The sequence below is a fragment of the Schistocerca gregaria genome, chromosome 6 (genome assembly GCF_023897955.1).
Source record: "Schistocerca gregaria isolate iqSchGreg1 chromosome 6, iqSchGreg1.2, whole genome shotgun sequence".
Taxonomy (NCBI): Eukaryota; Metazoa; Arthropoda; class Insecta; order Orthoptera; family Acrididae; genus Schistocerca; species Schistocerca gregaria.
In genome coordinates this window covers 95938573-95964010 of record NC_064925.1, presented here as the reverse complement: position 1 = coordinate 95964010, position 25438 = coordinate 95938573, and the positions used below count along the sequence as shown (strand labels likewise).

At 45.2% G+C, this 25438-nt stretch overlaps 1 protein-coding gene across 1 annotated transcript in view; it reads right to left on the bottom strand.

Annotated features, from left to right (window-relative positions):
* Window positions 1–248: 248 nt before the first annotated feature.
* Window positions 249–25438, bottom strand: part of LOC126278502 (uncharacterized) — a 106864-nt gene continuing 81674 nt past the window's right edge. The window contains exon 4 of the mRNA XM_049978660.1: window positions 249–507. Within this exon, the coding sequence (XP_049834617.1) occupies window positions 487–507 (21 nt within the window). The 3' untranslated portion in view covers window positions 249–486. The remainder of the gene's footprint in view (window positions 508–25438) is intronic.

Here is a 25438-nt window from a genome sequence, read left to right as displayed (position 1 = left end):
AAAGAAATAGTGTCATCCCGACTCCACACTCTAAAGGTGATCGAAATTTTTATTAGCCAGGAGAATATCAAGAAAAACTTCTGCATTTTTAGTCAGGAGCTTTCAGTGACTTCGATCGCTGTCATCATCAAGGGTATAACAGTCAGGAGATGACTGCTTACTCCATATATAGAATCCAGTGAGACTTTCCTCACTACGATGCCTTTCAGTCAAAAGAAGGAAATAGTAAAAGCAATAAACACAGATCATTATATACTATTATATTTTAATATATTTCACATATAAGTTAATATAGAAGGTGTCACAGCTATGAAGTCTGTGATCTCTATAGGAGATTCATCTCATTGCTGTAAGGTGCAATTCTCTGGTGATGTTGGCAGCGTTGAAGGTCAGAATGCCGATGCTTGCTTCTGCTGAGCTGGCGTAACTGCAGCCGCGTGAAGGCCGAAGCGATGTCACACTGTGATGCGACTTCATCTCAGCGAATCAGTCATCAGCCTGTAGCTGCTAAACAGAGCAAACAAAATCACATTGATTAGTACACACACACACACACACACACACACACACACACAAACACACACACACACACAAAGAGACAGGGAAAGAGAGGTAGAAAGACAGAGAGAGTGTCACCAAGCATGTCCTCTCATCGTTGTAGACTCAAGACCCAAAGAAATTGGTACACATGCTTAATATCATGTAGGCACCCCGCGAGCACGCAGAAGTGCCGCAATACGACGTGGCATGGACTCGACTAATGGCTGAAGCAGTGCTGGAGGGAACTGACACCATGGATCCTGAAGGGCTGTCCATAAATACGTAGGAGTATGACGGTTCAATTGTTTCAAATGGCTCTGAGCACTATGGGACTTAACATCTGAGGTCATCAGTCTCTATAACTTAGAACTATTGAAACCTAACTAACCTAAGGACATCACACACATCCATGCCCGAGGCAGGCTTCGAACCTGCGGCCGTAGCGGTCGCGCGGTTCAAGACCGGTCGCGCGGTTCCAGACTGAAGCGCCTAGAACCGCTCAGCAACACCGGCCGGCAGAGTATGAGGGGATAGAGATCTCTTCTAAACAGCACGTTGCAAGACATCCGAGTTATGCTCATGTCTGGGACGTTTGATGGTCAGATGAAGCTTCTAAAGTGAGAAGAATGTTGCTGGAGCCACTCTGCTGCAATTCAGAACTTGTGGCGTGTCGCATTGTCCTGCTGGAATTGCCAAAGTCTGTCGGAATGCACAATGAACATGGATGGATGCAGGTGATGAGACAGGATGCTTGCGTATGTGTCACCTGTCAGAGTCGTATCTAGGTGTATCAGGGGTCCCATATCACCCAAACTGCACACACCCAACACCATTATATAGCCTCCACAAACATGAACAGTCCCCTACTGACATGCAGTGTCCATAGATTCATGAAGTTGTGTCCATACTGTATATATCCATCCGATCGATGCAATTTGAAACGAGACTTGCCCGACCAGGCAACATGTTTCCAGTCATCAACAGGCCAGTGTCGGTGTTGATGGCACCAGGAGAGGCGCAAAGCTTCGTGCCGTGGAATCATCAAGGGTACACGAGTGGACCTTCGGCTCCGAAAGCCCTTATCAATGATGTTTCGTTGAGTGGTTCGCGCGCTGAAACTTGTTGATTGCCCAGAGTTGAAATCTGCAGCAATTAACAGAAGGGTGGCACTTCTGTCATGTTGAACGATTCTCTTCCGTCGTTGTTGGTCCCGTTGTTGCAGGATCTCTTCCCGGCAGCGGTGGTGTCTTAGATTTTATGCTTTACTAGATTCCTGATATTCACGAGACACTCGTGAGGTAGTCGTACGAGAAAATCCCCACTTAATCGCTACCTAGGAGATGGGTTGTCCCATCGCTCGTGCGCCGGCTACAGCACCACGTTCCAACTCACTTAAATGTTGATAACCTGCCATTGTAGCAGCAGTAACGGATCTAACAACTTGTTGTCTTATACAGGCGTTCCCGACCGCAGCGCCGTATTCAGCCTGTTTACATATCTCTGTATTTGAATACGCATGCCTACACCACTTTCTTTGGCGCTTCCATGTAATAACACTGGCATGTATATTGGCAATGATTTACATCGAGAGTCTGTTATCGCTAAGTTGTCTCAGACCACGCGACAACTTTTTTGACGAACACGGGTTACGTCGGACGAACACTAACGTAGCTACGTTTAAACGGATATACTTACCGTTCAATGACACTGGCTTACACTTTCTTCTTTTTAAGATATCTATATACTTTTCCAGTGGCAATAGAAAGATGTTTCGAAGAGGAATTCTACGACCTATCGACTACTAACTAGACAACAGTAAAAAAACTATTGTCCCTCAGGCTCTCAAGAGATCCGACTTACAAACGTGTGTCGTGGATCAAGGAACGTTTGTATTCCCAGTTGCTGGAGGGGGGTGTCTAGTGTTGACTTGTCAGCTGCTCACACAGAGGTAGCCTGTGGCTCTACGGTCTATCTCCAGCGCCGCCATATTGGAATTGTGACGAGCCTCATCGGAGACTCGGACAGTAGGCAGAGAGTCATCGAGGAAGTGCAACAATCGGGCAACTAACAGCGGACGCAGCGCGGTGGCGCCTGGGTCGAAACTAGCAGCGACTTGTTGTCATCACTTCCTGTGTGGGGAGAGAGGATGCATCTAGAAAAGATCGAGCTGACGAGACAGAAGCAAAATCCGACCGGTGTGTATTCTCTTGGATGGTGGTGCTTGAGCAAAGTGGTGTACCAGCTGTACTCGTCGGAAAACTTGAGATCTGCAGACGCCTCATCGGGTTGTACAACTTCTTATACTTCAGTGGTGACGCGGCTGCTACAGTACCTAGTGTTATCTGGAATATTTGTCTCAATAGAAGAAGATCCGTTGTCAATTAAACCTTACGGGTGCACCTTGTATTACTGTGGTGTTTCTTAAGTGCTTTCCCATACTGACTTCCAGTTTCCAGGCCTTTGGTAGAATTACTGGTCTGATTCATTTTATCATATGGCAAGTTTTGTGTAGCTTCGTTCAGTGTGGGTTAAATGTCTACTTACTATTTATCTGGTTCATTAACTGTATTTGTAACAGCTTTGAGAATTACTGTGTCTGCTATAGTTAGTTATATATTTCCCTGAGCTAGAGCCTTGCTATCTTTGTCATTCCTCCCAACTTTTGTTGATGTTAGTGGTATCGATTTCTGCTGCTTTGTGTCCTCCTCCTTTTGTAAAACTGAACTTGTTTTGAAGGGCTGGAATTTCATCGTTTGGCAGGTCATAGTGCATACCAAACTAGAATGAAATTTTCACTCTACAGCTGAGTGTGTGCTAATATGAAACTTCCTGGCAGATTATAACTGTGTGCCGGGCCGAGACTCGAACTCGGGACCTTTGCCTTTCGCGGGCAAGTTTCGCAGGAGAGCTTCTGTGAAGCTTGGAAGGTAGTAGACGAGGTACTGGCGGAATTAAAGCTGTGAGGACGGGGTGTGAGTCGTGCTTGGGTGGCTCAGTTGGTAGAGCACTTTCCCGCGAAAGGCAAAGGTCCCGAGTTCGAGTCCCGGCCCGGCACACAGTTTTAATCTGCCAGAAAGTTTTACATACCAAATTGATGAATGTTTGTGGACTGAGCACTGGACATTTTGCTTGTGTTTTACTTGTAGTCGTACGCTGATATTTATTGAATTCTGTTGTTAGTAAATACACTCCTGGAAATGGAAAAAAGAACACATTGACACCGGTGTGTCAGACCCACCATACTTGCTCCGGACACTGAGAGAGGGCTGTACAAGCAATGATCACACGCACGGAACAGCGGACACACCAGGAACCGCGGTGTTGGCCGTCGAACCGTCGAATGGCGCTAGCTGCGCAGCATTTGTGCACCGCCGCCGTCAGTGTCAGCCAGTTTGCCGTGGCATACGGAGCTCCATCGCAGTCTTTAACACTGGTAGCATGCCGCGACAGCGTGGACGTGAACCGTATGTGCAGTTGACGGACCTTGAGCGAGGGCGTATAGTGGGCATGCGGGAGGCCGGGTGAACGTACCGCCGAATTGCTCAACACGTGGGGCGTGAGGTCTCCACAGTACATCGATGTTGTCGCCAGTGGTCGGCGGAAGGTTCACGTGCCCGTCGACCTGGGACCGGACCGCAGCGAAGCACGGATGCACGCCAAGACCGTAGGATCCGACGCAGTGCCGTAGGATCCCGCACCGCCACTTCCCAGCAAATTAGGGACACTGTTGCTCCTGGGGTATCGGCGAGGACCATTCGCAACCGTCTCCATGAAGCTCGGCTACGGTCCCGCACACCGTTAGGCCGTCTTCCGCTCACGCCCCAACATCGTGCAGCCCGCCTCCAGTGGTGTCGCGACAGACGTGAATGGAGGGACGAATGGAGACGTGTCGTCTTCAGCGATGAGAGTCGCTTCTGCCTTGGTGCCAATGATGGTCGTATGCGTGTTTGGCGCCGTGCAGGTGAGCGCCACAATCAGGACTGCATACGACCGAGGCACACAGGGCCAACACCCGGCATCATGGTGTGGGGAGCGATCTCCTACACTGGCCGTACACCTCTGGTGATCGTCGAGGGGACACTGAATAGTGCAAGGTACATCCAAACCGTCATCGAACCCATCGTTCTACCATTCCTAGACCGGCAAGGGAACTTGCTGTTCCAACAGGACAATGCACGTCCGCATGTATCCTGTGCCACCCAACGTGCTCTAGAAGGTGTAAGTCAACTACCCTGGCCACAAGATCTCCGGTTCTGTCCCCCATTGAGCATGTTTGGGACTGGATGAAGCGTCGTCTCACGCGGTCTGCACGTCCAGCACGAACGCTGGTCCAACTGCGGCGCCAGGTGGAAATGGCATGGCAAGCCGTTCCACAGGACTACATCCACCATCTCTACGATCGTCTCCATGGGGGAATAGCAGCCTGCATTGCTGCGAAAGGTGGATATACACTGTAGTAGTGCCGACATTGTGCATGCTCGGTTGCCTGTGTCTATGTGCCTGTGGTTCTGTCAGTGTGATCATGTGATGTATCTGACCCCAGGAATGTGTCTATAAAGTTTCCCCTTCCTGGGACAATGAATTCACGGTGTTCTTATTTCAATTTCCAAGAGTGTACATTTGAAGCTCCCCTGTCCCCAACCGTTCCTGTACCACAAACGCCTCCTATACCGAACGAAATACAAGCAAAACACGCTACTGTGTTATGGTCGGTATATTTGCCTGTGCGCTTCCACCTTGTCTGTGCCATTAGAAAAACTTGCTCGTGACGGTACTCAGACTTCCACAATGTAAACCATAGTCGGAAACATGGATATAGTTTTCGTTTGTGGCGACTGTCTTAAAATAGCTGTAGAATACTGTGATTGTACGGTTCAAGAAATCCTCATCGTACCAAACCCTTACGATCTCTTGCACGTACAGGGTGTCCCTCCCAAGAGTCGTCAAGCGGGTTCTCTCTTGTTGTTTAACCGATGTCTACAAACTTCGTTTTTGCAAAGTGTACCTGGAATGAGTCAAACACTGTTCATCACGTCTTTCTTGCAACGCCCATAGTCAACGAAAATATTCTGTTTGTTTCCCATAACAAAGAATAAGATATTTAAAAGCAGAATTTTACGTTCCTAGTAGATACAGCCGCCCCAAATTAGTATAGGGCGTGTTTGCTTTACCTGTATGTACAGGAAGGGACAGTAAATCACGAATAAATGCGCCCCAAAATCCAAAGCACCGCCCAGGCCCCTGCTGAATGCTACCGCCATGCAGAAGCACGCTGCTCAATCACTAGTGGAGTACTGGTTATTTTTCGTGTTTCATTACCCTTCTTAATACATAACTATAAACAAAGTGTCTCAATACACAAATTTTGCATCGTTCTGTCGAATAGGCACGCAAAATTTGACTTTAATTTTCATTTTGTACGTAGGGGGGAAACAAATCGACAGTTTCTGTCGACAATGGGCATCGCATTAAAGACATAATGAACAGTATTTGTTTACGATGACTAAACATTGGAAAAACAGTATTGCAAACATATGCTAAAACACCAGAGAATGCGTCTGACGACTCTTACGAGAGACACCTGATATACAGTGTGGGGAGAAACAGTTTGTAAACCTTATTAGCGTGTAGCAGAGTAGGCTGGGATGAAACTATATTTCTTAAGAAGAAAATTCGATACTTTGTTCTGATTCCGACTTGATTAGCCTTGAAGTTAGCCAATCAAGCCACTGCGCGCGCAGATTCAAGCAGCTCGCCAGAGACGGTGTGGCCAAAGGTGTCCTTCGTTTGTTTTCCTAAAGTCGAACAAGAGAGCGATACAAAAACTGGATATGGGACGGCAATAGCGATGGAGCCAAAGGATAAGCAGTCTCGTGGGTTGTGTGAGAACAAATGACACTTAATATATCTGGCTGGCCGCTTGAATCTGCTTGGCCGGCCAATGTGGCCGAGTGGTTCTAGGCGGTTCAGTCCGAAACCTCGCGACTGCTACGGTCGCAGGTTCGAATCCTGCCTAGGCATAGATGTGTGTGATGGGCTTAGGTTAGCTAGTATTAAGTAGTCCTAAGTACTATGGGAATGATGACCTCAGACGTTAAGTCTCATAGCGCTTACAGCCATTTGAAACCTTTAAATCTGCGTGCGTGACATCCTGATTAACTAATTAATTCGGAAACGAATCCAGTGCGAAAGTTTTTCTTAAACTCTATTTCTCAGCACAACCTACCCTGCAACACCCTTACAAGACTCTCGGACATTCTGACCATCCTCTGTATAAATAAGAGAAATCGTAAATGTAAAGAATAAAATACGCCAGCGAAACAGAACAGCAACTAACATTTTAGTAGCGGTAACCCGCAGTCAATTACAATGCAAGTTGAATGTGCGGTTAGTATCAGCCGAAGGCCTATTCAGTTAGTACTACACTCCAACGCCTTTAATCCTTTTCAGATATTTCTCCATCAGCAACTTCATGGAGATGTCTTTGAAAATTACTTATTAGATTCATGCTTAAGGTCATAGTGTTTTTCCGGAAGTTTAATAAACACAACAGATACACATTAGAGACACTGTGGACATCAATAATATACACTACTGGCCATAAAAATTGCTACACAACGAAGATGACGTGCTCCTGACGCGAAATTTAACCAACAGGAAGAAGATACTGTCATATGCAAATGATTAGCTTTTCAGAGCATTCACACAAGGTTGGCACCGGTGGCGACCGCTGCGACGTGCTGACATGAGGAAAGTTTCCAACCGATTTCTCATACACAAACAGTAGTCGACCGGCGTTGCCTGGTAAAACGTTGTGATGCCTCGTGTAAGGAGCAGAAATGCGCACCATCCGACTTTTATAAAGGCCGGTTTGTAGCCTACCGTGATTGCCGTTTATCGTATCGCGACATTACTGCTCGCGTTGCTCGAGATCCAAAGACTGTTAGAAGAATATGGAATCGGTGGCTTCAGGAGGGAAGTACAGAAAGCCATGCTGGATCCCAACGGCCTGGTATCACTAGCAGTCGGGACGACAGGCATCTTATGCTCATGGCTGTAACGGGTCGTGCAGCCACGTCTCGATCCCTCAGTCAACAGATGGGGACGTTTGCAAGACAACAACCATCTGCACGAACAGTTCGACGACGTTTGCAGCAGCATAGAGTATCAGCTCGGAGACCATGGCTGCGGTTAGCCTTGACGTTGCATCACAGAGAGCAGCGCCTGCAATGGTGTGGTCAACAACGAACCTGGGTGCACGAATGGCAAAACGTCATTTTTTCGGATGAATTCAGGTTGTGTTTACATCATGATGATGGTCGCATCCGTGTTTGGCGACATCGTTGTGAACGTGCATTGGAAGCGTAAATTCGTCATCGCCCTACTGGCACATCACCCGGCGTGATGGTTGGGGTGCCATTGGTTACACTTCTCGGTCTCCTCTTATTCGCATTGACGGCACTTTGAACAGTGGACGTTACATTTCAGGTGTTCTACGACCCGTGGCTCTACCCTTCATTCGATCCCTGCGAAACCCTTCATTTCAGCAGGATAATGCACGACCGCATGTTGCTGTGTGGGCCTTTCTGGATACAGTAATTGTTCGACTGCTGCCCTGGCCAGCACATTCTCCAGATCTCTCACCAATTCAAAACGTCTGGTCAATGGTGGCCGAGCAACTGGATCGTCACAATACGCCAGTCACTACTCTAGATGAACTGTTGTTTCGTGTTGAAGCTCCATGGGCAGTTGTACCGGTACACGTCATCCAAGCTCTTTTTTGACTCAATGCGCAGGCGTATCAAGGCCGTTATTACGGCCAGAGGTGGTTGTTCTGGGTACTGATTTCTCAGGATCTATTGACACAAATTGCGTGAAAATGTAATGACATGTCAGTTGTAGTATAGTATATTTGTCCAATGAATACCCGTTTATGATCTGCATTTCTTCTTGGTGCAGCAATTTTATGGTCAATAGTGTATTCTCCTTCAAACAATGGAAAATCCAGAATGGAATGCTACAATATTATAGGAAGAAACGTTGCTACTAAATAACGGAGATACTGAGTCGCAGATAGGCACAACTTAAAGACGCTCGCAATTGAAGCTGTCGGTCATTGTCAACAATAGACACATATACGCACACACAAACATTCTAGCAGAATCAATTCACACACACGATTTCAATCTCATGCAACTTTCCTTCTCATAATATATTCTTCTTCACTGCTTACAACAGTCTGCCAGCGCTGGGATACCTTTTCAATACGGTGATTAAAGAAATACAATGTTTTGAGGGGAATAACACCTCGAGCCGTATTCGGAAGAAGTTCGATAGACAACGGAAAGGGTGAAAATTTGAGGGTGCAAGATCAGGTGAAGAAAGTGGGTGCTGAATGACTTTCCATCTCAGTACCTGTTGTCCAGTGTTTTTGTCAGTGTGACAGAATGCGGACGGGCAATATAGTGGAGTAGCACCAGTTCACGCAGTCTTCCTCGTCCTTTTTCTTGTACTGCGTCTACAAGACGTCTTAGTTGTCGACAATAAATGTCAACAGTTCGTATCACACAACACCGCCTTTATTCCGCCGGATGAACATGATTATCTTTCGAGTATATTCACAGGTCTTTGTGAGGGGAGCTGCTGCTTTATTTAGGCTCAAAACTTCCTTTCTTGCTTATGTTAGCAAAAAGACACCATTTCTCGTCACCAGTTACGATACGGGATAGGAATGGTCGGTGCTATTGACGACGCAATTGATGAACAGCAAGCAGAGGTGCACAAATGGCAACCTGCAGAATTTTTTTGGATTTAGACTTACAGCATGATGTGCCCATTCACCCGATTTTTGAATCTTCCTAAGAGCATGCAAAGGTCACACGATGGTGAAATGTTCACAGTTCATCACATTTGTCAGTTATCGTGAACAGCGAGCACTGCAGCTTAATGCGTTTAAACGATCTTCATCAAACCCCGAAGGTCTTCCTGAGGGTGGTGAGTGACCAGTGTAAAACGATCCTTCTTAAAACGAAATAACCATTTTCTAGCCGGTCCATGTCCAATGGCACTATCCTTATACATGGCTGCCCCCTTTGCCTGTCACGTCAATACTGAACTCAAACAGAAGAATATGACGGAAATATTACGATTTCTCCACTTCACACTCCGCCTTCTAGAGTCCACAGCCACACTCACTATCTCCAAATTACAAAATTACAATATATATGCTGAAGTAGCAACGGTGAACTGTAGATGAAAAATGAGATTCGTAAAATAAACCAATAGCAACCTGAATACCAAAATGAAAAACAAAAGCTCTGCCAACATATGAACCAAATTAATATATTTGTACGAACAGCGTCTACAAAATAGGAAAGTGATTTGGCTTTTCTATGCAAGATTTTTTTTTTTGGTTTCACCGTTTACAAACCATGGTCAAGTCAGTCTTCGATATACGCACTACCAGTCAGTTGAATATCCGCGATGGCTGAGAGAGGTGGATAAATGAGCTAACAACGTGCAGCGTGTCCTTTTCACGAACTGCGGTGTTGATTGGTTGCTGTTTTATTCATGGGACTCCGAATAGCTACAAGCGTGCACAATTCCTAAAAGTTGCGCTTCTGCAGTTCTTGTAAAGCCCTCTTCATACCGAAACGAACCCAAGTTCACGTGCAACATTGTCTGTAGTGTGGACACTAAGCGTGTGTAAGAAAACGACATTCTTTCGTAGTCGGTTCGCATTCACTCGTTTTATACTGGTTGTCTGTCTGTTAGCGAAAAGTCAATGAAAACCTGCGTCCTCTGCGTTTCGACGCTAGCAGTGTAGAAATCTTTGGTCTGCCATCTTGTCTAGTTTTGTTCTTGTTGACATGAATTGATGTTAGCGATGGAGTGGTCCGGAGAGAATGTAATGTTGCTGACAGATGAAAATAATATCATACGCGGTTCACGGATCTAAGAGATTGACCGCAAAAATGCCGAAGGAAGACATGTATGACTGACAGAAAATTGTTGAAGCACTCGCAAGTACTGCTAGAGACGTGAGGAAGACGATAAATTCATTAGATGCTTGCATCAGAAGGGAACGAAGTGAATAATCACAAACTCTGCAACTATTTTTATTACAAAGGAACAGCACAATACATTTCGCCGCCTTGGGTAACACCGCGGTCTTGGGCCCCTTGCCACGGTTCGCGCGGCTCCTCCCGTCGGAGATTAAAGGTCTCCCTCGGGCCATGGATGTGTGTGTTGTCCTTAGCGTAAGTTAGTTTCAGTTAGGTTAAGTAATGTGTAAGCTTAGGGACCGATGATTTCAGCAGTTGGGTCCCATAAGATCTTACCACAAATTTCCAAAATTTTTCCACAGTAAATTTCCTTGAAATTAAAGAAGTCCGGATGTTTATCTCATATGCTGACCAGAATAAAAAATTAAAAATAAGGAGGAATGACCTGACCATTATTGCCACATATGTTCCACTTATCCGTAATTACATGGCTGGAACATCACTGTTATGTTAGAAACACTTGATGATAAACAAAATTGGTTTCGCAATATCACAGTATCTGCGCTTTAATAAACTACATAGCAGATTTTATCGAGTTACCTATGTCGCAGATCAAACGTATAATTCAAATTTCGTTTATCATATTTTATTTGCTTCATCTTCTCTATACACACTGTAGTATAACCGCATATGTGTCTACATACATCATAGACTACCGGATGTATAGCTCATTTTTAAATGCAAAACAATCACTAAAGTTAATGTCTACGGTTCTGTTAATGACTGTGTACGTGCTAGCCGTTGTTCAGGCTAGGTTGATCGTCGGTAGTTAGTGTTCTTCCTTTAAATTTTGTCCTCAATTCTAATAAGATGCCAGAGGAGAGCGTCAATCGACATACGTGAAAAGTTGTGAACTGATGCTCTGGAAAGCTTCAGAGAGCCCACGTCTGTCGAACTCTTTTGAAATAGCGTACAAGGTGATGGACTCCCGACAGATTATGCTATGTTACTCGTTACAGTAATTATTAGTAACGCTACTGAATGAGCAACTCAACAATTTGTGGATAAAACACTTTCACCCTTTACACAACGCTTTTTAGATACAAGCTCTAAACGTGAATATACAAAGCAGTCTTAATGCCGTTGACATTCCTGTCCGTCTGACGTTCGAATAAACGGTGCTCCTTGGAGCAGCGTACGACGCAAGGTGTGAGAAATCCTGAGGAAAATAGGAGTAAGATAGAGGAGAAAAGGGGTAATAAACAATAGGTACAAGAACGAAGTGCTCGGATTGAAAATTGTGGAAGAGAGGGATGTAGCGTTTCGCAGCTACTTTTCAACCTATACGTCGAAAAATCAATGAGGGAAATAAAAGAAAATTTGAAGAGTGAGTTTAAAATTCAGGGTGAACGAATATCATGATAAGATTGCTGTCCTCAGTGAAACTGAAGAAGAATTACAGGATTTGTTGAATAAAATGTGCAGTCTAACGAGTACAAAATATGAATTGACAGTAAAGTGAGGATAGATGAAAATAACGAGAAGTAGCAGAAATGAGAAAAGAGAGAAATTTAACGTCAGAATTGGGATCACGAAGTAGACGAAAGTGAAGGATTCTGCCACCTAGGCAGCAAAATATCCTGCGACGGGCGGAGCAAGGAGGACATAAAAAGGCTTAGTAGCCCTGGCAAAAAGGTCGTTCATGGCCAGGAGAAGTCTGATAGTTTCACACACAGCTATTAATTTCAGGAATAAATTCCCGAAAAGGTACTTTGCAGCACAGAATTGTATGGTAATGACACATCAACTGCGGGAAAACCGGAACGGAAGAGAAAAGAACCCTTTGAGATGTAGTGCTACAGAAGATTGTGGATAATTAGTTGGACTGATAAGGTAAGGAATGAGGAGGTTCTCCAGAGAATCGGCTCGGCAAAGAATATAAAAGACACGGATAAGAAGAAGGGGCAGAATGATAGCACACCTCTGAAGACATCAGAGAGTAACTTCCATGGTACTAGAGAGAACCGTAGAGGGTAAAAGCTGTAGGGGAAGACAGAGATAGAAATACAGCCAACATGTAATTGAGGATGTAGGTTGTAATCGTCACTCTGAGATGAAAAGGTTAGCACAGAAGACAGGCTATGGAAAACCATTCAGGAGACTGGTGATATCTGTAAAAAAAAAAAAAAAAAAAAAATAAAAGGAAAAGAAAAAGGCAGATATCTTGTTGCTGCACTTGTGGGTGATGCGAAATACATCGCGCTAGTCGATTTAAATGCAACTACCGTTTACGTGATTTTCTTACCACTTCACAAATACACCTATCAGAATCGTCGAAAACCTCGTACCGTTTCAACTTGGAGCAGCAGTTCAGTGTTAAGAGCACTGCCTCCGAGAATTTCACGTTTGTGTAACAATTGAGACATCTAAAAAATTCATATTGTGTGACATTTGGCTTATTTCCTCAAGAATTGTACGTCCGCCGTGCATAACACTACCGTAAGAAAAAATGTAAATATTGCGTCGTGGTTCCAATTTAACAAGTCGTCCTGGGAGGAGTGCTCAGTATTCATGGATATGACAGGAACGAACATTCCTAGCAAAATATATTTCCGTCATATCCCTGAATACTAACCACTCCTCGTAGGACATCCTGTGTAGTAGTATTTGTGTGCCGGTTAAATACTGTCTCCAGGAAAGAATAACGCAGTGTTCATAGATACCGTTTGTTAACCTGTGTTCTCTTCCGTTACCTCTACTATAAGCGCTTGTTCACAGATACAAGAGAATGATTGTTAACGGTGGCGAATTATCTGTCAATGCGCATTCGCTTGTGTTGGCCTCCATTCGCTCTGGTGTCGAGGGAGCTTAATACATTCCACTCGACGTACCGCACTCAATGCGGTACCAGCTTGACGAATGTTCCATCCATTCCACGTCGATAATAAAAGACCTTGTTAACAGAACGACTGTAGATCGTTACATCGTTCGTTCGGGAAACACCCGATGCACTGCATGCTCACCAAACAAAACTGCTCTTGGCTTTTATCCATGGGGAAAAGTAGGGCACGGACTTGTGCCGCAGTTAGCCCAAACAGCACTCAACGTCCATCTTTGTTTGTACGGAAATAGGTTCACTGTGTTTATATCGACGCTCAGGTTCCAAACTTTCAACATTTCATATGACATAATGATAAACACCTGAAACATTCCCCAAGTTACGCGTTAATTTACAGTTCGTTCATTAGGGCATAGATATGTCGGCATTTTCCTTCTGACGGCGGTACTGCTGTTTGCCTCGTTATTGCTGTGTTTCTATTTGATCAACTTCCACATACTTTTCACTGATGTCCGCTTCGAATCCCTTTCCAGTTCCACAGACAGAGCACACAGAGGAAAAAAATAGTCTCATAATCTGGCAGCTATAGAGTAAATAGTATTTGTCATATTAAAACTGTTACTTCGTTGGTGACTATGATGTAAACAAAGTACTGTATGTATGAAACCTTGGTCAGATGTAAGAGAGGGCGTGATGGCCCTCAGGATAAATAAAATAAATTATCTTTGAAAATCACTTGCATGAGTTGAAAAAATCCTCACATCGTTGTTTAGCGAAGATCTCTTTCTTTTGCTTGTGCCCTTTTTTCCCGCGGATACACAGGGTCGGTAGGTTAATCGGATGTGGCAATGTTAGTTGAAGGGGTGGCCGGATGTCCTTCCTGCCGCCACCCCGTACCCCCCGGGAAAGAATTAGTGTACCCCAACTGTCTGCGACCAGTGTAACCCATGGAATAGTGCGAAAGTTCAAAAATGTTCAAATGGGACTTAACTGCTAAGGTCATCAGTCCCTAAGCTTACACACTACTTAACTTAAATTATCCTAAGGACAAAAACAAACTCCCATGCACGAGGGAGGACTCGAACCTCCACCAAGAACAGCCGCACAGTCCATGACTGCAGCGCCTAAGACCGCTCGGCTAATCCTAAGCGGCAGTGCGAAAGTGTTCAGATGTCTGCGAGCCATGTAACTGAGGCGGGACGTAGGGACGAGCCCGGTATTCACCTAGGGGATGTGGAAAACCGCTTAAAAACCACATCCAGCCTGGCCCGCACACCGGTTCTCGTCGTTAATCCGCCGGGCGGATTCGATTCGGAGCCACTGAGCCTACCCGAGGCCAGGAAGCAGCGCGTTATCGCGCTCAGCTAACCTTGCTAGTGTTGTTTAGCGGAAATCTCATCTCATTATTGTTTTTTTTTTTGTCATCAGTCTACTGACTGGTTTGATGCGGCCCGCCACGAATTCCTTTCCTGTGCTAACCTCTTAGAGTAGCACTTGCAAACTACGTCCTCAATTATTTGCTTGACGTAATCCAATCTCTGTCTTCCTCTACAGTTTTTGCCCTCTACAGCGCCCTGTAGTACCATGGAAGTCATTCCCTCATGTCTTAGCAGATGTCCTATCATCCTGTCCCTTCTCCTTATCAGTGTTTTCCACATATTCCTTTCCTCTCCGATTCTGCGTAGAACCTCCACATTCCTTACCTTATCAGTTCACCTAATTTTCTACATTCGTCTATAGCACCACATCTCAAATGCTTCGATTCTCTCTTGTTCCGGTTTTCCCACAGTCCATGTTTCACTACCATACAATGCTGCACTCCAGACGTACATCCTCAGAAATTTCTTCCTCAAATTAAGGCCGGTATTTGATATTAGTAGACTTCTCTTGGCCAGAAATGCCTTTTTTGCCATAGCGAGTCTGCTTTAGATGTCTTCCTTGCTCCGTCCGTCATTGGTTATTTTACTGCCTAGGTAGCAGAATTCCTTAACTTCATTGACTTCGTGACCATCAATCCTGATGTTAAGTTTCTCGCTGTTCTCATTTCTACTACTTCTCATTACCTTCGTCTTTCTCCGATTTACTCTCAAAGCATACTGTGTAGTCATTAGACTGTTCATTCCTTCAGCATATCATTTAATTCTTCTTCACTTTCACTCAGGATAGCAATGTCATCAGCGAATCGTATCATTGACATCCTTTCACCTTGTATTTTAATTCCACTCCTGAACCTTTCTTTTATTTCCATCACTGCTTCCTCGATGTACAGATTGAAGAGTAGGGGCGAAAGGCTACAGCCTTGTCTTACTCCCTTCTCAATACGAGCACTTCGTTCTTGATCGTCCACTCTTATTATTCCCTCTTGGTTGTTGTACATATTGTATATGACCCGTTTCTCCCTATAGCTTACCCCTACTTTTTTCAGTATCTCGAACAGCTTGCATCATTTTATATTGTCGAACGCTTTTTCAGGTCGACAAATCGTATGAACGTGACTTGATATTTCTTTAGCCTTGCTTCCATTATTAGCCGTAACGTCAGAATTGCCTCTCTCGTGCCTTTACTTTTCCTAAAGCCAAAATGATCGTCACCTAGCGCATTCTCAGTTTTCTTTTCCATTCTTCTGTATATTATTATTGTAAGCAGCTTCAATGGATGAGTTGTTGAGCTGATTGTGCGATAATTCTCGCACTTGTCAGCTCTTGCCGTCTTCGGAATTGTGTGGATGATGCTTTTCCGAAAATTTGATGGTATGTCTCCAGACTCATATATTCTACACACCAACGTGAATAGTCGTTTTGTTGCCACTTCCCCTAATTATTTTCGAAATTCTGATGGCATGTTATCTATCCCTTGTGCCTTATTTGACCGTAAGTCCTCCAAAGCTCTTTTAAATTCCGATTCTAATGGATCCCCTATCTCTTCTAAATCGAGTCCTATTTCTTCTTCTATCACATCAGACAAATCTTCCCCCTCATAGAGGCTTTCAATGTATTCTTTCCACCTACCTGCTCTCTCCTCTGCATTTAACAGTGGAATACCCGTTGCACTCTTAATGTTACCACCGTTGCTTTTAATGTCACCAAAGGTTTTTTGACTTTTCTGTATGCTGAGTCTGTCCTTCCGACTATCATATCTTTTTCGATGTCTTCACATTTTTCCTGCAGCCATTTCGTCTTAGCTTCCCTGCACTTCCTATTTATTTCATTCCTCAGCGACTTGTATTTCTGTATTCCTGATTTTCCCCGAACATGTTTGTACTTCCTCCTTTCATCAATCAACTGAAGTATTTCTTCTGATACCCATGGTTTCTTCGCATCTACCTTCTTTGTACCTATGTTTTCCTTCCCAACTTCTGTAACGGCCCTTTTTAGAGACGTCCATTCCTCTTCAACTGTACTGCCTACTGCGCTATACCTTATTGCTGTATCTATAGAGTTAGAGAACTTCGAACGTATCTCGTCGTTTCTTAGAACTTCCGTATCCCACTTCTTTGCGTATTGATTCTTCCTGACTAATGTCTTGAACTTCAGCCTACTGTTCATCACTACTATATTGTGATCTGGTATACTATCTGAAGTATCCAAATATATCTGCGTAATAAGGAATTGACCATTAAATGCCACGATAGACGGACCTGACGGCATAAAAAAAGGCAGAGAGATCTGTCAGTAGAGGATGATGATGAAGATGATGATGATGATGATGATGATGTTCGGTTTGTGAGGCACATAACTACGTGGTCATCAGCGCCCGTACAGAGTCCCAACTTTTACACAGTCCAATTTTTACACAGTCCAAACTAGCGACTGTCACGAAAGTTGATGATGATGATGATGAAGAAATGTTGAGGACAATACAAACACCCAATCCCTGGGTAGATGTCAGTAGAGGAGCTGTAACAGCAGAATGGGCATGTTGTCAGTGCCTTTGAAAGTGGACTAGTCACTGAATTTCACGTGAGTAACAAATCCATCAATGGCATTTCAGCCTTTCTACAGCTTCCCAAGCAGACTGATGAGGATGTGAGTGTAAAATGGAAATGAGAAGGAACAACGACAGCTAAATCAATAAAATACAGACAGGAGGCGTAGAGCATTGCAGAGAGTTGTTATAAGGAACGGCATGGAATGAGGGGAAGGAATCACTCGTGAGAACCCAAGTGCTACCAGCAATCCAGCTAGGACAGCGACTGCACTTAGGGAATTAAAACTAAACTAAACTCCGCGCGAACAGGCCTTAGAAGGCCCAGAGGTACCGACCGGCCGTTGTGTCATCCTCAGATCACAGGCGTCACCGGATGCGGATATGGAGGGGCATGAGGTCAGCACACCGCTCTCCCGGCCGTATGTCAGTGTCCGAGACCGGAGCCGCTGGTTTTCAATCAAGTAGTTCCTCAGATTGCCTCACAAGGGCTGAATGCACTCCGCTTGCCAAGAGCGGTCGGTAGACCGGACGGTCAACCATTCAAGTGCTAGCCCAGTCCGAGAGCGCTTAACTTCGGAGATCTGACTGGAACCGGTGTTACCAGTGCGCCAAGGCCGTTGGCTTCAGGGGTTAAAAAGAATGGGGTACGTCGGTCGAGCAGCTTCATAATCTGCAATTTCTCTAGTCAGTGACAAGCGTCGCCTGAGATGGTGTAAAGAGTGACGCCACTGAACAGTGAATAAAGGCTAGTGATTCGGAATAATGAATCACGCTTTACTTTGTGTCAGTCCGATGGAAGGGTTTGTGTTTGTCGAACGCCTAGAGAACGTTAACTGTCGTCATGCGTAGGGCCGACATTGAAGTATGGGGGGGAGTGGAATAGCTTGTGGGGGTGTTGTCCCGTTATTGTGTTTAAGTAAACGATAAATGCGGCAGGATACGAACACATTTTTCATTATGGGAAATGAGCGTTTGGCGTCATTGGTAGGGAGGCCCTTGCGGGGCAGGTCCGGCCGCCTTGGTGCAGGTCTTATTACATTCGACGCCACATTGGGCGACCTGCGCGCCGGATGGGGATGAAATGATGATGAAGTCAGCACAACACCCAGTCCCTGAGCGGAGAAAATCCCCGACCTAGCCGGGAATCGAACCCGGGTCCGTATGACGCCAATCCGTCACGCTGACCACTCAGCTATCGGGACGGACATTTTCCATTATTTTGTGCTGTGTACGATAGAGCAACAGTTCGAAAACGATCATTGTTTGTATGAGGATCACAATGCACCCTGCCATAAAGCAACATCTCTAAGCCAATGCTTTGTAGACATTATCATTCCTGAAATGGAGTGGTCTGCACGGAGTTCCGACCTGAACCCAAGGAACACCTCTGGAATGAGCACGTCGAATTGGCTCCACGCCAGTGTCCAGTATCACTACCTTCTTTCGTTTCGGCAGTTGAGGAAGAATCGGCTGACATTCCACCACAGTCATTTAGAACCTCATCTTGGTGAGAACGGGAATAACATACCAACTCTTAGCAACGAAAAACACGCTGTAAGACTACATGGTTTCTGCTATGAACGTACGGTCGACATGCTCCGCTCACGGGCGGGACAGCATTACCACGGTAATTACCGTGACAGGGGAATTGGCGAAATGGTCATTACAATAACAACAACAATCGAAAGACTGAACGCACACTGGAGGACAATCAGATGAGACAAGGTGCTCAGTTTATGAAAGTGAGAGTCCCGACTTGTGGCATACTCAAACGGAACACTGTGCAAACCAACAATGATGTGCATCGACCGAGGGCATGGAACCGATAAACTGACCGTGGTAGAACAATTAGAGCACACGACCACGAGGAAGTGGAGATGTTAGTTTAGAGCACATAGCTTGTTAGATTAGTATACCAGAAGCTGGTACATTGCGTCAACTTAGGAAATATGTTAGCTTTTGTAGACAAATACTTTGTGGGAGCCGGCCCGTGTGGCCGTGTGGTTCTAGGCGCTTCAGTCTGCAGCCGCGTGACCGCTACGGTCGCAGGTTCGAATCCTGCCTCGGGCATGGTTGTGTGTGCTGTCCTTAGGTTGGTTAGGTTTAAGTAGTTCTAAGATCTAAGGGACTGATGACCACAGACGGTAAATCCCATAGTGCTCAGTGCCATTTGAACCAACTTTGTGGGATTCGTCTGCAATTTTATTTTAGGTTTTATTTCTAGTGTGTATCCCGCTCATCATAATGTATGATAGCTTGTGTTTTTCCTCTCTTGACAATCTTGTAGTCCTCTTACGTAACAATTTTGATAAACGCGAGTGCTTGGGTGGGGGGGGGGGGGGGACGGAATAAACGATGATGTTTTTTGGCAAAGTCCTGCATGCTACAATGTCTAGCGAATGAATATGACGAAAATTTCGATTAAAAAGTTAGTAGGCTGTTTGATACGGTATACAGGTATACGTAATTTTGTATGTTGAATAATCAGAGAGGCGGTATTTTCGGGTCAGTGCCCGCATGACGTACACTCACATTACAAATACTGCAGAATAGCACATGATTTTTACTGCACAATAAAGTGGTAATAGAAGTAAGATTAACATGCTTTCTCTCAGTCTGCATTATCAGTAGTGATGATGATGAAGTCCCATACTCTGTAACAGAGCGTAGTGGACGATGCGGAAGACCATCACCGCCGTACTAGGCAAGTTCCTAGTGGAGGTGATTTGCCATTGCCTTCCTCCGACCTTAATGGGGATAAAGGACGATGATGAAGACGACACAACAACACCCACTCATTTCGAAGCAGGTGAAAATCCCTTACCCCGCTGGGAATTGAATCGGGGACCCCGTGTTCGGGAGGCGAGAACGCTACCGTGAGACTACGAGCCGCGGGCATAATCAGTAGTGGATGCAGACAACTTAGCGTTTACTAGAGGAAGAAGATCGTTGTCTGCAGACATCGTAGATGATATTCAAGGAACCTCTTTTTTTGTGTACCCTCATCGAAGGGGCGCTGACCATCACGAGATATTAGGGTTGAGTTTTGTCCGGGCCAGCGTATGCCTGGATCATTGAGGTATTTGTGAGCGTGATATCTTTGTGCCGTCCTCGGCGCAGCGTGTTAGGACCGCCGGTAATTCTTAAGAAGCTTAGGAACCAATTACGAGATTTGATGTTCATTCTGCGGCTGTCTGATCTTATTGCACGGGGTAAATGATGAGGTTAGATGAGAGTGCTGTCTGTAACAAGGACGCTGGGCCCACCACCTAACCATAATGTATACTATTAGTCAGATGATAACATTTCTGAGCAAGAGTTTTTGTTACAGTGTTTTCCTGTAAGTTATGTTCTAGAATTTCGCTGCAGAACAGTAAGCAACCCCACATTATTGGACATAATTCCAGCCGATGATAAGAAAGATCCCAGCAAAGCCATTAAGTGAGCCCTGGTGGTAACCGATGACATATTACTTACAACACAAGCAGGCAACGAGCAACCACATGCCAGTGGGGATGGGTATAGAAACGATCGAGGAGCTATTTTTTTCCAGAACTCATTTACTGAGTTTAGTGATTTTTCAAGCAGGTATTTGGTCCTACTGATGTGTGCGCTAATTGTTTCTTTCTGTTAGTTGTAGTTGTCATCAATGTATTACTTCAGTGTTGTTATTTTCCCAGATATCATTCAGTTTGTCTTAAGATTTTATTCCAGATCTACATCTACATCTACATCCATACTCCGCAAGCCACCTGACGGTGTGTGGCGGAGGGTACCCTGAGTACCTCTATCGGTTCTCCCTTCTATTCCAGTCTGATATTGTTCCTGGAAAGAAGGATTGTCGGTGTGCTTCTGTGCGGGCTCTAATCTCTCTGATTTTATCCTCATGGTCTCTTCGCAAGATATATGTAGGAGGCAGCAATATGCTGCTTGACTCTTCGGTGAAGGTATGTTCTCGAAACTTTAACAAAAGCCCGTACCGAGCTACTGAGCGTCTCTCCTGCAGATGCAGAAGAGAATGTGAACGTATGTTACTGATGGTCCTTTTTGTTCAGAACGACAATGGTAGGGGAAGGGAACAGTAAAATAATCGAAGTTGGCTAACGAATTTAGCACAGCAGTTGAGGGGAAATTTATATGGCGACTAGTTTGAGGTACATGAAAGGAATAACGTTTAAGGGTTTCTTTCCCTTGTGCTTGTTTAGTAGTGACGCTCGTGAGTACTGGTATAAGTAGCTTGTGATTTTAAAGAGAATGGTAGCTATTTTGATTCATGCATGCTGCAGGTAGGGTGCACCAAACATACACTCCTGGAAATGGAAAAAAGAACACATTGACACCGGTGTGTCAGACCCACCATACTTGCTCCGGACATTGCGAGAGGGCTGTACAAGCAATGATCACACGCACGGCACAGCGGACACACCAGGAACCGCGGTGTTGGCCGTCGAATGGCGCTAGCTGCGCAGCATTTGTGCACCGCCGCCGTCAGTGTCAGCCAGTTTGCCGTGGCATACGGAGCTCCATCGCAGTCTTTAACACTGGTAGCATGCCGCGACAGCGTGGACGTGAACCGTATGTGCAGTTGACGGACTTTGAGCGAGGGCGTATAGTGGGCATGCGGGAGGCCGGGTGGACGTAGCGCCGAATTGCTCAACACGTGGGGCGTGAGGTCTCCACAATACATCGATGTTGTCGCCAGTGGTCGGCGGAAGGTGCACGTGCCCGTCGACCTGGGTCCGGACCGCAGCGACGCACGGATGCACGCCAAGACCGTAGAGTCCTACGCAGTGCCGTAGGGGACTGCACCGCCACTTCCCAGCAAATTAGGGATACTGTTGCTCCTGGGGTATCGGCGAGGACCATTCGCAACCGTCTCCATGAAGCTGAGCTACGGTCCCGCACACCGTTAGGCCGTCTTCCGCTCACGCCCCAACATCGTGCAGCCCGCCTCCAGTGGTGTCGCGACAGGCATGAATGGAGGGACGAATGGAGACGTGTCGTCTTCAGCGATGAGAGTCGCTTCTGCCTTGGTGCCAATGATGGTCGTATGCGTGTTTGGCAATCAGGACTGCATACGACCGAGGCACACAGGGCCAACACCCGGCATCATGGTGTGGGGAGCGATCTCCTACACTGGCCGTACACCTCTGGTGATCGTCGAGGGGATACTGAATAGTGCACGGTACATCCAAACCGTCATCAAACCCATCGTCCTATCATTCCTAGACCGGCAAGGGAACTTGCTGTTCCAACAGGACAATGCACGTCCGCATGTATCCCGTGCCACCCAACGTGCTCTAGAAGGTGTAGGTCAACTACCCTGGCCAGCAAGATCTCCGGATCTGTCCCCCATTGAGCATGTTTGGAACTGGATGAAGCGTCGTCTCACGCGGTCTGCACGTCCAGCACGAACGCTGGTCCAACTGAGGCGCCAGGTGGAAATGGCATGGCAAGCCGTTCCACCGGACTACATCCAGCATCTCTACGATCGTCTGTGTGGGAGAATAGCAGTCTGCATTGCTGCGAAAGGTGGATATACACTGTACTAGTGCCGACATTGTGCATGCTGTGTTGCCCGTGTCTATGTGCCTGTGGTTCTGTCAATGTGATCATGTGATGTATCTGACCCCAGGAATGTGTCAATAAAGTTTCCCCTTACTGGGACAATGAATTCACGGTGTTCTTATTTCAAGTTCCAGGAGTGTAGATTTAAGGGGATACTGTTACTGCATATGATTAGACAAATCCTAGGCTGCACAACTAACCATGCGGATGGATGCATCGATGAATGGAGGAGAGTGATTTGATTTCAGATGTTTTCCTTTTTGCTTCTTTCACTTCGCTGTATGTATTTTGTTTGAGTTGTAAAAGTTCTTTCTTCGTAGTTTCATTTGTAAATATTCACATCTGCATTTAACTCGCAGTAATCTGTAAAGAATTCATGTCAGGCCTATTAATAACGGTACCCAATCATAGCGTCAAACATTTCGTATCGTTATGGAATTGATTTCCTAATAAACTCAACATCCGTCTACCTAAGTTTCTTTTGTAAATGTAAGGAATAAGCGACAGAGACGGGAAGGTATATTTTTGGCGTACTTGTCTTTTGCTTGAATTGAACAGTATGATAAAGTAATTACAGCGGTCATTTCATTTAATTTTCTTGTGTGTGAAGTTCAACGGTAGGATGATTTTTAGTAGTTCAGGGGGTTTATAAATGAATATCGGGGTTTTAAAGCTTTAAAATATTTATTACATTGAACTTACAGTTGTAAATGATACGTCAAATGAAAGAGCAACTACAACAGTTTTACCAAGAACCTTATAAATGTTCAATGTGAGCACCATTTGTCACACGGTACACATCAATGTCTATAGCCAAGCGCTGGATAGGCCGCAAGGGGCCCAATGACAGGGCTTGCTTTGCTTGATCTCCACGTTCACCCGACCTAACGCCATGCGACTTTTTCCTTTGGGGCTTCATCAAGGATCGTGTGTACGTGCCTCCGCTATCCGCAGACATCCCTGAATTAAGAAACCGGACTGATGGAGCTATTGATACACTCACTGAAGACGCACTTATCAACGTTTCGGAAGAACTCGGCTATAGACTTGTGTGCGCCGTGTGACAAATGGTGCTCACATTGAACATTTATAAGGTTCTTGCTAAAACTGTTTGAGTTACCCTTTCATTTGTCATTTGACCTATCATTTATAACTATATGTTTAATGTAAGAAATATTATAAAGCGTTAAAATCCCGATATTCATTTATAAGCACCCGGTGTGTACGTTATGTTTCCGTTAAGGATCAATGGCACGATGGTAGCACGGCGCGAAACGAGGAATCTTGCTTGGCCAGTGAAGGACCGGTGCGTCTCCTCCAGGGTCGCTGACCGCCCGCTCTCACAGAGACGAATGGGCGTTGCCGCCAGCCCTATGTCCCATGTAGCAGGCTCAGCAGCGCGTGCCTTCACAAGGGTCGTCCCATGTCAACACGATGGGAACGGCGCGTTCGGTGCTGACGCACGGGGCTAACAGGGCTACATGGACGTCTGTCAAAGGATTCTCGAAGGCGGTTTTCTGCTCAACAGGGTTCAAAAACACGATTTTTTATTGCATATGTCGACACCCTACATTATAGAGGACGTGCGGGCGAACCAGTTTTGCTCGTAAACTATTGCTTATAGTCGAAATACACGATCATAGGACCAGCAGTAGCGCGTAGTCGTGCGCCTACAGACGGATGCAGTCAGAGCTGTAGACGATGACCTAGCGAATGATAGTTTGCTGGAAAGATGTCTTGATGCGAACACTCAAAACCGTAACGAATCGATAAATTCGCAGATTTCGATGATTTCCCCAAAACATATTTATTAGGGTAAGGAAGTTTATTTATTTATGTATTTATTTATTGTTCCGTGGGATCAAATTAAGGAGAAGTCTCCATGGTCATGGAACGAGTCAATACATGAAATTATAACACGATAGTAGAAACAGATAAAATGAAACACAATAAACGTATTCAGGCGACAATTCGTAAGTTTAAATAAAGGAAAATCAACAATGTAACACGGGAATTTGCTTAATTTTTCAGCTCTTGTTTCAATATTTCAATATTACACACTAGATCCTTCACTACCAAGCTGGAGTCATCAGCAAACAGAAATATTTTTGAACCACAATGGCCCCAGCACCGACCCTTGGGGCACGCCCCACTTAATAGTGCCCCATTGGGATAGAACATCACTACCACTCTCAGTACTGCGGAGAATTACCTTCTGCTTTCTGCTCTTAAAGTAAGAGCAGAAGCAATTGTAAGCTACTCCCGTTACTCCATAATGGTCCAACTTCTGCAGTAATATTTTGTGATCAACACAGTCAAAAGCCTTCGATAAATCAAAGAAAACTCCTAGCGTTCGCAACCTTTTATTTAATCCGTCCAAAACCTCACAGAGAAACGAGGATATAGCATTATCAGTTGTTAAACCATTTCTAAAACCAAACTGTACATTTGACAGCAAATTATGTGAATTTAAATGCTCCAGTAGCCTTGCATATACAACCTTCTCAATAACTTTAGCAAACACCGATGGCATAGAAATAGGTCTATAATTGTCAACGTT